The sequence below is a fragment of the Pistacia vera genome, unplaced genomic scaffold (genome assembly GCF_008641045.1).
Source record: "Pistacia vera cultivar Batoury unplaced genomic scaffold, PisVer_v2 Contig19, whole genome shotgun sequence".
Lineage (NCBI taxonomy): Eukaryota > Viridiplantae > Streptophyta > Magnoliopsida > Sapindales > Anacardiaceae > Pistacia > Pistacia vera.
In genome coordinates, this window is record NW_022195990.1 from 130412 (window position 1) to 142112 (window position 11701).

The window sequence follows — 11701 nt, forward strand, 5'->3', positions numbered from 1 at the left end:
TTGCCGTCCACCGCTTCATCGAAAAACGGCCGAAGAACAACGACTCCGCGCCGGCGAATGACGACTAACGGCTGCTGGGACATGGGGAATTTATAGATCTGGATACGGTGGTTTCATTGGTGGTGTCCATATGGATTTTCCACCGCCGAATCGACCGGAATCCGTGAAGAACGTCAAAACCCTAGTCTCGGTGCCGGCGATTGGAGGGGCAAATAGTCGGGAATGAGAGGGGTTTTGGCGTGGAATACGGGGAAGGTGATGGAGTGACCAGGACGTTCGACGTCGTCGGAAACAGCCCAGATCGGGCTGTTTCCGATGAGGGTGTGTAATGACCGAGGGGGTGTAATGACCGTGGTGTTTTTTGATATAATTTGAAAATAAAATGGTAAGTTTTATAATTCTAATAAATTAGGGGTTAAAAATAATTTATTAATTTAGGTTAGGGCATTATGGTAATTGCACGTCTCTAACCCTAAAAGTTCATACACGTTACTTTAAGGGTGTGAATATGGAATAAATGAAACCTGTGGTACTCACCTGGGATTTCGTCAAACCTTGGGTGGGAATATGTCGTTTACTCTTAAAATATTTATGTGTACTTAATTTGATAGGAAAAATGGGATGGATTAAAAGAAAAAAAAAAAAAGTGGGATTAAAATGATTGCTCATCCTTTTAACATATTGGGCTTTGGTGGGCTTGTTCTGACCCGGCCCGGGTCGAGCTACAGTTCTACTTATCAGACCGTGGAAGGTACGAAATGAGTTTTCTGGCGATTTCAAAGAGAAGAGAAACATCTTTTGAAGTGTGATTTGCTGGAACAGAGTTAGCTGAATCGGGTAAAATGCACTACTGGGTTCGAGCTTCTTCTTCTGACTTCGGTGGAACTCTTCCTCAACCTCGAAGGCAACAAATTTTCTCTTTTTCTCTCTATCCATACAGTTATATTTTACATGATCATCAATCTTTTGTTTTGTTTTTTTTTTTAACAGCGGTCACACGGCCGTTAACATTGGGAAATCTAAAGTGGTGGTGTTTGGTGGGCTTGTGGACAAGAAATTTCTGAGCGATATCGCTGTTTATGATATTGGTATTCTTTTTTCTTTCTAAAAATTCAATTTTAGTTCTATGTGATTTCTGGGTTTAGTTTTTATTTTAATCTTTGATTGGTATCACTGCTTAGTTAGCTTACATTTATTTATTGATTCACTGGAAGTGTGGAGTGGAGTAATTTTGATGGTTTTGTACTCTTTGTCCTGTATGATCAGTTTCTGTTCAGCATATTTGCTTGCTATTTTATAGTTTTTAAGGAGATCAAACTCTACCATTTTGGGAATTAATTATTTCAGAATTTTCTTTGAAATTTTTGAAGGAGAGAACTAGTTCTTTCTTTAGCTCATATTTGAAAATAACGATGAAAAAGTGAAGAGATTGTAGCTTAACTTAGCTTATATTATTCGTTTCTCTGTAACTTAACAATTGACAAAACACAGTTATGGTTGGGTTTTGTAAAAATAAATGTTATTGTGTCTAATGCATGCTGCAATCCATCTTGTATGGAATCTTAAAGAACTCTAATCATTGCACTGACATGTAGACGAAAGCATGGAAAGAAAGGTCGTTTTAATACATGATAAGCACTAGCATTGCTTTTGAAGGTTTGGTACGGGTTCTCAAGTTGTGAATTTGGATTGTTTCAGATAATAAATTGTGGTTTCAGCCAGAGTGCACGGGTAATGGTTCTGATGGACAGGTGGGTCCCAGCCCACGAGCATTTCACATTGCTATTGCAATTGATTGTCATATGTTCATCTTTGGTGGACGGTGTGGAAATAAAAGGTATGTTCTCATCCAATATCTATTCTGTCCTATACAATTGTTTTTGTTTTTATACCCAACAATTCTCTAAATGTGCTATTAACATGAACTTGGAATTTCAGGTTGGGTGACTTCTGGGTTCTGGACACGGGTAAGAATTTAGTCATGCAAGCCCTTTATGTTGACAATCATGTGCAATAAAAATGGATATACTTGTCTCAGTGGTTGTGTCCCCTTTATAGACCCGTTGAGGATTATTCAATCTATGCTTTGTTTCAGATATATGGCAATGGTCTGAGCTGACCAGTTTTGGTGATTTACCTTCTCCACGAGATTTTGCTGCTGCATCAGCTATTGGAAATCGTAAAATAGTTATGTGGGTAGTAATACCTTGCATTGTTTATCAAATAGTTGATTTAGATTTTTTTTTAGTATTTGATATAGGCAGAATTGAATTGAGTGCAGGTATGGTGGCTGGGATGGTAAAAAGTGGTTGTCAGATGTATATATCCTGGACACAAGTAACTTATTTGCTCTGGCTTAGAGAATTTGTTTTTCTTATTTTGTTGATTTTTTCTTATTTATTTTTTGGTGTTACGAGATTCTATAAAACTTATGTCAAACTTGTTGGCTATGTTCTCTGCTTCCTCAAACAGTATCACTTGAGTGGATAGAGTTGCCAATTTCTGGAACGGTGCCACCACCTAGATGTGGCCATACAGCTACAATGCTTGAGAAGCGATTGCTTGTTTATGGTGGCAGAGGTGAAGTGGCATAAATTGTCATGTCAACAATCCTTTAATTTCTTTATGTTTCCTATCACATGTTTGTTTGGGGATTGTCTTGCAATCCTGATGAAATTTTCCTATGTTCATTTAGTGACTCTTAGTCTTTGCTGATAAGATTGCTTTTCTTGTATTTGATAGGTGGTGGTGGACCAATCATGGGTGATTTATGGGCTTTAAAGGGGCTTATTCTAGAAGGTTTATAGCTAATTCTTTTTTTTCGTCTTAGTGAGAGTATTCTATTAATTTCACCAAGTTATATACGACTTCTCTTGTTTCTGGTTTACCTGTAGCTGTCCTTTTCATTCTTGTTGGTAAAAATTCTACCGATAGTTATTAATAGGAATTCTTTAAGTTGTTGTGATCATCCATTTCATCTCTTGGTTTATGCTGCAAGTTCCTCATTCAAGACAAAATAACATGATATTTTCACCTAACCTGATTTGACGCCAGTATTAATGTTTAGATGCTAGAAACTCATCTCTTGGATTTTAAATGCATGATGCAAAAGCAGGATTTGGACTTTTCATTCTGAAAGACTCTTAGCTCACGTTTTTCACAAGAATAAGAATGAATGAATGGGGATCTCATGCTATGGCCTTCTACTAATCAACTTGCAGGAGACCCATTCATACTAATTCACAAATTTTGATGCTGATTTATATCTGAAACAATCAAAATGCACAATTTGAGAACCTGTAACAAAAGTTCAAAGGCAATGGTAGTACTTATTGTGTACTATACAGTCTTTTCTTTTTGTGCTTATCTGTGAGTCTGTGCCCTATATTGAGTTGCATATACATTGTTTATCTGTTTCATGATCGTTGGCTTTATGCTGTCACAACTCGTAGAAATAGTATAATTTTAGATTTATATAAAGTTTATTCAAGTTCTTTAATTACTAAGTTATGTTCATATGTGATCTTTGTTGTGGAAGGAAGAGAATGAAACTCCTGGATGGACACAATTGAAGCTTCCTGGTCAATCACCCTCTTCCCGTTGTGGCCATACCATTACATCCGGAGGGCACAATGTAAGGACATAACTGAAACCCTTACTGCTTACTTGTATGTTAATCTGACACAAATTGTTTTTGAGGGTAGACTAATATATGTTTGATGGTGGAATTGGCTCTTAAAAACTTAAAAATATACGTTGTCAAAAAGCATGCTTGCTTCAAATACATGTCTTCTTGTGGGCTTGATGACCATCTTTAATCCTGTGATTGAAGACAATATCATAGAAATCACACTAGGAAAGGGTGGACAATTAGCTAGAGTAGTGGGTGCTGTAGCAAAACTTATTGCAAAGGAGGGGAAATCGGCCACATTAAATTTAACCTTTGGGCAGGTCCATTTGATATCCAAAAATTGCTCAACAACAGTCAAACAAGTGGGGAATGTTGGGGTGAACCATAAAAGTTTGGGTAGAGCCAGATCGAAATGTTGGCTAGGTAAGAGTCCTGTAGTAAGAGGAGTACCTGTAGACCACCCCAATGGGAGTGGTGAAGGAAGTGTTCCAATTGGTATAAAAAGACACGCAACCCCATGAGGTTATCCTACACTTGGAAGAAGAAGTAAAAAAAGGAATAAATACAGTGATAATTTGATTCTTCGCCGCCGTAGTACATAGGAGAGAAAATTGAATTCCTTTCTTCATTTTTGCAATTTACAAAAGAAAAAGAAAATATGAGTTAATTAACATTTTAAATGTTAATATTTTTTAGAGTTATAACCACTAGTTAGTTATGGGCTATGGGTGAACAATGGGAATTGAACCCGCGCATGGTGTACCTGTCTATCTTACTTCAAAAGAAGAAGAAACAAAAAAGAGCTAATATCGTGAACCCCTTGAGAGATGCTCAAATTTTAAAAGAGAGAGAGAGAGAGGGAAAGAACCCAATGTTTTCAGAAACTATAAAAAGACCCCACTAAATTGGAAATTTTGGTAAAAGAATTGCTGAGAACCCCTATTTTTGAGGTCTAATAATTTCCCAAAAAAAAAGTGGAAGAGACAATTTCCCAAAACTTATGTAGATCTACAACGCATTTCAGCATACAACCATTTCAGTGTTCTTTGTCCTTTGTTGATGCTGGTGTTTATTGTAACACCAATATCTATGCCAGCTTTTCTCCTAGCTATTAATTGAGGAAAAAAAAAAAAAAAAAAAAAATCAGAATGATGGAGAATAGTTAAGAGGTTTGATATTGATAGTCATTGGTCCTAGCTATAAGAGATGTTGAGCACCTTAACTAGGGTTAATTCTCATAGGTCATTTAGTTTCTTAAAACTCTGAAGATCTTTAAACCTGATAATAGAAATTCAGCCCCATTTTGAGTTTTGATACTAAAAGCTAATAGTAAATTGGGAATAAAAAACACTTTTTTTTTTTTGGCTCAAAAATATGAAACTGCATTCCCTGCTATATACCTTCTTGTGAAGATATTCTATATTTTTGCAGCTCTTGCTATTTGGAGGACATAGCACTGGTGGTTGGTTGAGTCGTTATGACATTTATTATAATGACTCTATTATTTTAGACAGAGGTGAGTGCTTGTAGACTTTTCATGTTGAACTCTTAAAGGACGTGTGTTTGATGTGCTTTTATGATATTTAATGAACCATCTTTATTATTTTTGCTTTCACTATTCTGCTATTGGACATTAATTTTAAAAGACAAAGTAATCAGAAAGTGTAAGGGTGACACCCAATGTGACTGTAATAGGAAGCCAGTCAACACTCTGCAGGATCGTCCCATATCCCAGGGAGGGGTTGGGGTGGGTCTTGTCACTAACTCATGGAACCCATGCATCTACTTGGTTGATTAAGTCCATTCTTTGGCGTAGTATGATTTCACAATTCTTGAAGTCATTGCAATTTCCTTTACCTCCATCAATTTCGTTTCCATTCTGATCTTTGGTTTACTTATTTATGTACTTTTTGCCCATGTAGTCTCTGCACAGTGGAAGCGCTTACCTATTGCCAATGAACCCCCTCCTGCTCGAGCATACCATTCTATGACACTTATAGGCTCTCGCTATCTCTTATTTGGTGGCTTTGATGGGAAATCAACATTTGGGGATATGTGGTGGTTGGTTCCAGAAGGTACTAAAATCACTTTTTAATTGCGTCTCATGTATATTTGGTTATCATTAAGTTATCCTTTTCTTTAAAAAAGCATCAGTGAAATGAATTTGTGAAATATTGTATGCATTAATTTTTTTGTTTAAATAAATTTTTGTGCCTTCTCTTGTGAATAGAGACATAGTTTTGCATATATATGTATTTCATGGTTCAGAATGATAAACTTATGTTGTTCAGGGCTTTTTGATGCACAATGTTAATAAACAAGGTAAAAGAGATTTGCTGATTTGGTTGGATAAAACGTTTTCCATGACCCTATGTAGTTTTTATTAAGAAGTTTTTAAACAGCAGTATCATTATTATTTTTATAAGTGATTATGGGTGTTCCAAAATTCATATTGGTCCATTGAAATTGGAAGACTGAAATTTTTTATTAGGCATGTATAAGTTTTATAATTTTAGAAGAAAATGGATTTTACTGGAAGTAAGCAAACATGTAGGAGGCGTTTGGTTCAGGAATGTTAGATTACTGGGAATGTTGGATTACTGGAAAGATAGATTACCTTGGAAGATTACTGGGAATCTTTAGAAAAATGTATTTGGTTAGTTGGTGGGTATGTTATATTAATATGTTTGGTTATGGGGAATAAATTGGTGGGTATGTTATTTAAATTACCAAATTGTCCCCTTTTCAAATATTAATATAATATTATTTTTATAATTAATTTATGAATAATTTCATTTAACCCCCAATATTTCAAATTTAGTTAAAACACCCCCGCTTATATAAAACTTTAATTTATTACGAAATCACCCCTACCACCTGCCGTCGCCTGCCGCCACCGCAGACCACCTCCGAAAGTATCCGAAAGTCCCCATCAGCAGCTGATCGTGACCAAGAGGCTTCGATACGGCCATATCGAAGCTTCCCGGAGTCTCCCACCGAGTCTCGTTCTTTTTTAGAGACTCCGGTGATTTTCCGGCGGCAGCCCATGGTGGTTGGCCCGCTGTCGGCGGTGGTGGCTGGGTGGCAGTGGTGGTGATGGCTAGGTGGCAGTGATGGTCTATAAATTATTTTAAATATAAGGGCATTATTGTCTAAAATTTTAATTAATTAAGGGTAAAATTGAAATAGGATATTAATGTAAATTTGTTTTAAAGTAGGGATATCATTGTCCAAATTTTTTATTAATAAGGGATAAAATTGTAACAAAAAAAGATAACCTTAGTAATTTCAGAATACCTAAGAAAATGGAGGTAATCAGATTACCTCCAATATTACCAATAGTAATCACTATTGGTATTTGAAGATTACCGGTATGTTATATTTCTTGACAACCAAACATGGTAATCAAGTAATATAAGATGACATTGCCCCAGTAATCCCATATAACCCCCAACCAAACGCCCCCGTAGAATTTTTGGTCATCTATTACAATCTGTAACTGATATCAATAGATTTATTTTGCTGATTTCTGTCTTTGTCATGTTTATATCCAAAGCCCCACGTTTATAGTCTGCCACTTTTTACTTGTTTTGTAGAGGACCCAATTGCAAAACGGTTTGCTGAATCTCCACCTGAAGGTCTTCCTGAAAATAAGGATGTCTTAATGGAAAATGATAATTCCCTATCTGCTCTCAAGGTATTAATTTAGTCATGTCCAGTTCCCTTTATTTTTCCGTTGATGTAGCCAGTGTGTTGAGGATTTCAGCCCTGCTCTTAACTTTCAGTTCTTTCAATTGGAGTAAAACTTTGCTTTCAATATTGTTGTGAATTTTGAAGTTTTAAGCAAATGCTTTGTGGGCTAATTTTTGTGCAGTAGATGGAATTTTGTGGGGGGTCAAATACATTTTTGAAATTTTTACTGTCACCAGTTAAATGAAATTTAGAGTGATCTTGTTTCTTTATCCGTTCTAACCGGAGGCTGTTTTATGTTCTTTCTGTTGGTGGTTATTTCTGCTGATTGGATGGAAACACTATATATGTATATTATTTGTAGAACACATTGGTATGGCACATATTATGATCACTGGATGTCTAGTTGCAAAGTTTAAATAGTATTTGCGCTTCTTTAGCAATTTGACTTCATGATCAAGTGAAATCTTATTGGCAAATGAAAAATGAAATCTCATATCAGTATGCTTTAGATTCTTGTCATGAACCTTTGTTTATTTATAAAAACTTAATAGATTGCTTCTCCCTCTGGAAGCAAATAATTTTTATCAAAATTTCTATGGCATCTGATTTCCCTTCTAATTTCTTATGATTATCCATCAGTCTATGCAAATTGTTTTTTGGTTTCTGAAATTGATAATGATCCTCACATCTTCTACAGGAAAGCCACAGGGAAAGTTCTGCTATTGCAGAACTGCAAAAAAGGTTAGAAGTCTCAGTTTCACCCTCAGGTCCTAGACTTCAAATTGTGGATGAGTCAGAAGATAAAGAATTCCTTGACCTAGCATCAAGGTTAACTGGAGGAGTAGTTTTCAGTAGCGGACAATCACAAGCTCAGGTAAGTTTGATAAATTTCATGATATATACTTTTGTTATTTTTTACTGATAATGTTGTGTGCGTGTGCAGAAAAAGACAACTCAGGTGCTTCGTGATCATTGGAAGAAGTGTACACCAAAGTCAATACTAATCAAGGAACTTAGTCCGTTGCTTCGAGATTATCAACGTTTGGTTACTCGTTGTCATTTGTAAGAATCACCTTATAGTCCAAATTATAGTATATTGTTTCAGCACTTAATTCATAAAAGGTTGAAAAATTTTCCTCAGTATCTTGAAAGACTTGTAATACTCAACTCTCGAAGCCTTGGTTATTTTTGAATGTACATATTTGTAGTTCTACTCTTACAAGAAGGAAATTGTCACAGTCAAAGCTCAAATTTCCTCAACATTACTTAATCCTTGCTTGCTTATATAATATTAACATCTAGAACTCCATGTCAGTGAAACCCTAATTTCGGATGAACTGTAGTTGATGATCTATAGATCTTTTTGTTTAAACTTGTAAGATTTTTTTCGGACATTTCCCACGCAAATGTGTGTCATGCAATATGTCTCTGTCGTTTGGTTGCCACATGTCTGTTGTAGGGCATTTTCTATTTTGTTTCTACTCTTTGCTGATTAGTTATTCTCTCTTTGGTATCATCTGTTAAATATGGCAGTGCCAATGGTGGACCTTATTTGCAGGCCTCTGAGTCAAGTCTTCTTGGAAAAGAGGCTTATACGTTTTATCATCTGAAAAATGCTTCTCAGGTATGATTTATGGAGAATAATTCGGATAAATGTTATTTCTGTTTCAGTTGATTGTTTATCAAGAGCTGACAATTTAGATATCCAGAGTGCTCCATGCAGCATTACTTGCCTACTGAGATATTCTCTTGTTATGTAGTTTCATCTAGTAGTTTATACTTCAGATGTAGGTATGCTGTCATTTGTCAGGGCATGGTGTATTGTGATGCTCGAAACTTGATTGCACAGTCAATATTGAACCCTCATTTTTTATTAAGAGATGAAATATTTATCAATATACATTATTCAGCTTTATTTATAGTTTTTTTTCCCTTTTTTCCTTAAGAATCAACTAGCACCTAGTCCTACCCCGATTACTTGAATAGAATTCATGTTCATTTAAGTAATTTCATATGGTGCTGGACTAATAAGTAAACTCATCAATGAATTCATAGAGTATTTCAGAGGTTCAATTTTCTTTTGCACCCTTTAATCTTTGGTTTTGGGGTGGTTTGGTCCATGTATAGGTTGGTGTAAATTCTGATCCTTGATGTGAGTCTCCTTAAGATGCTCCAATGCCTGTGCTTTTTACTGCTGATGCTAGCCAAATGAAATTTAACCATTTATCAATATACACTATGCCTCGTGTTGTACCTCTTTTCTTTTTTTATTCCACGCTTCTGAATGAAGTGTGCTCATTTTTTTCACTGCATTTTATCTTTGCTCTCTTGTTTATTCACAGTTGCGTATGGTTGATATCCCAAAGCTCCTGGAAGAGTACAAAAAGCTTTTATCTGATTGAATTTTAGTCTGGGGGAGCTCCCTTTATTATAATTGCCACCATGGAGTCCTTGAAATCTTGACTGTATGAGTACTATTATCAAACATGCTTTGTAATACGATTCCAGATCTCCTCTTGTTCATGTTACGACATCCCATAACATGGCATTATGGTTCGTTCAGGTAATTGAGTATAGAAAAAGATATTTTCCATAGGCTTTGTATGCTATCAGTTGGATATACATTTCATACTAGTTTTGTTTATATCATGCTTAATAAAATTCTTGACCTTAGACCCTAGACACAAGTAAATGTGGTTTACTTTGAAATAGAAATGTTGAATTGATAATTTTATTACCTGAGTTCGATGAACAAACGTAATGAAAAATATTATACTAAATACAAGCACACAAGCATTTTCTTTTGCTGAAGATCAAGCCATCTTAATGTATAGATTCTATGTTCTTGCTGAGCTCTTCCAGTTTCTTCATCCTCAGTCTTTCACTTTCTGTCATCATCTGGTAGGAAGATCACAAACAAAACAATATATCGCCGTTGTCAAAATATGAAAAATGAAAAAGAATTGCGGGAGAGATTAATTGGATTTAGATTTTAGAGCTCACCTCCATGAGTGCTGCAACCAGCTGAGCTTTTTCTTTATTCTTTTCATTGAAGGCTTCCATGGCTTCTTTGTATTCTTTCTCCTGTCACCAACCAAAACCCTCATCAAATTCTCTTGACACCGAATTGCTAAAATAGTTTGGAGATAAAAAAAAAAAAAAAAGCAATTAGTAACCTTCTTCTGGCAGCTCTGTCCCAATGGCTTTAGCTCTTTGTTAGCAATATCAATCTTTTTCCTCACAATTGCAACTTCCTTTCTGAGAGGATCCGTCAGCTCCTCCAGTTCCTTACAGAACATAAGAAAGAGTAGCTTTAACAGAACATAAGATATACGAGGGTTATGCAGTTAGGCTTTGTGGTTTGCTCCCACAATATTTGGACTTTGCAGAGTGAGGTTCAAGGATTTCTAATTTATCAAAAAAAAAAAAAAAATGTAATAGTATTTAAGTCGTAATACTTACTTCCCAGATTTGTGCCAATCGCCTGGATTCTTCTTCAGCGCGGCCGAGTTGAAGTTCAACTTTCTCCTTCACTTCCATTTTCTTCCTCAGAATCTCTTCTTCTCTAGCTTGAAGAGAAGAGATGACCAATCTCGATTTCTCATCCTCTTCATTCTCTTCCGTCGACAGCCTCCCACCGTTGCTGCTCACGCTCGCCAGACTCTTCATGTTTCTGCCTTTCTCACAATGGCAAATTCTGCATCTAAAAACTGATGTATATTTTGCTGCAACATTGCTGTTGTCTTTTTGTATCCTACCATGTGGTCTCTTCTTGTTAGACTATCTACTTTTTTGCTTTTGCTTTACAAATCTGTCTTGATAAAATTAACTTGCTTTATGTTGAAAACATTTCAAAGAAAGCAAGAACCAAAGAGTGCTCTCGAAGCACCAGTTCTCCATTTGACAGCCCATTTCAAACAAAACAAATAGAATTACTTGAAGAATTTCCTGATGTTACTGTCATTTTCTGAGCTGGAAAAGTATTGCTATTGAAACTTTTAACTAGCTAAAGATTTATATATAGACTCCACTCCATGGCTCCTCCATCAAGTAGTTAAATTGTCAATTCTCCAAGTAGCAACAATGGCACTTTCCTATGTGGGATGAGTTATTTACTCAGTACCTGATTTTCTTTGGGCTGTCAATTCTCAAAGTTTACTGAGTAGACCATAACTTCATAAAATACAAAAATACTCTTTGTTTGGATTTGAACAATTTCCAAAGTATATGAAGTATGTACCTCAATGCAAATGGGTGCCATTTGAACATATGATTTTTTATCTGCAAGCACTCAACAAATACAAAATCGAAATCAATATTAAAGTTTACCATTTACTTCATTTCACTCCTTGCCACACTCTTTTAAGTACAATAGAT

General features: G+C 35.7%; 2 protein-coding genes across 4 annotated transcripts; one reads left to right on the top strand and one right to left on the bottom strand.

Moving 5' to 3' along the window:
- The first annotated feature begins 771 nt into the window (after positions 1-771).
- Positions 772-10023, top strand: LOC116127206 (protein GLUTELIN PRECURSOR ACCUMULATION 3). 3 transcript variants are annotated; one of them, XM_031412858.1, is made up of 16 exons: positions 772-904; positions 991-1088; positions 1699-1837; positions 1939-1967; positions 2096-2192; positions 2282-2337; positions 2473-2580; positions 2743-2799; positions 3543-3634; positions 5063-5147; positions 5554-5706; positions 7228-7328; positions 8022-8198; positions 8274-8386; positions 8849-8948; positions 9667-10023. In XM_031412858.1, exons 1-16 carry the CDS (start codon positions 843-845, stop codon positions 9724-9726), a joined length of 1527 nt encoding a protein of 508 aa, XP_031268718.1. In that variant the 5' UTR covers positions 772-842; the 3' UTR covers positions 9727-10023. The 3 variants fall into 3 exon arrangements, with proteins under 3 accessions (XP_031268718.1, XP_031268719.1, XP_031268720.1); XM_031412859.1 differs by having other exon boundaries at positions 8858-8948; XM_031412860.1 differs by lacking the exons at positions 3543-3634; positions 5063-5147.
- LOC116127207 lies at positions 9962-11022 on the bottom strand. Its single transcript, XM_031412861.1, has 4 exons — positions 10787-11022; positions 10501-10611; positions 10328-10408; positions 9962-10222 (listed from the first exon to the last, which is right to left on the bottom strand). Exons 1-4 carry the CDS (start codon positions 10991-10993, stop codon positions 10148-10150), a joined length of 474 nt encoding a protein of 157 aa, XP_031268721.1. The 5' UTR covers positions 10994-11022; the 3' UTR covers positions 9962-10147.
- Positions 11023-11701: the final 679 nt, after the last annotated feature.

Bases quoted from the DNA above. Each gene is read 5' to 3' on its own strand.
- LOC116127206 (XM_031412858.1), top strand. From the start codon at position 843: ATGCACTACTGGGTTCGAGCTTCTTCTTCTGACTTCGGTGGAACTCTT. The intron at 1,838-1,938 runs GTATGTTCTCAT...TTGGAATTTCAG, and splicing joins GGACGGTGTGGAAATAAAAG to GTTGGGTGACTTCTGGGTTC. The intron at 5,148-5,553 runs GTGAGTGCTTGT...TTGCCCATGTAG, and splicing joins CTCTATTATTTTAGACAGAG to TCTCTGCACAGTGGAAGCGC.
- LOC116127207 (XM_031412861.1), bottom strand. From the start codon at position 10,993: ATGAAGAGTCTGGCGAGCGTGAGCAGCAACGGTGGGAGGCTGTCGACG. The intron at 10,612-10,786 runs GTAAGTATTACG...ATGTTCTGTAAG, and splicing joins GATTGGCACAAATCTGGGAA to GAACTGGAGGAGCTGACGGA. The intron at 10,223-10,327 runs GTGAGCTCTAAA...TCTTCCTACCAG, and splicing joins TGGTTGCAGCACTCATGGAG to ATGATGACAGAAAGTGAAAG.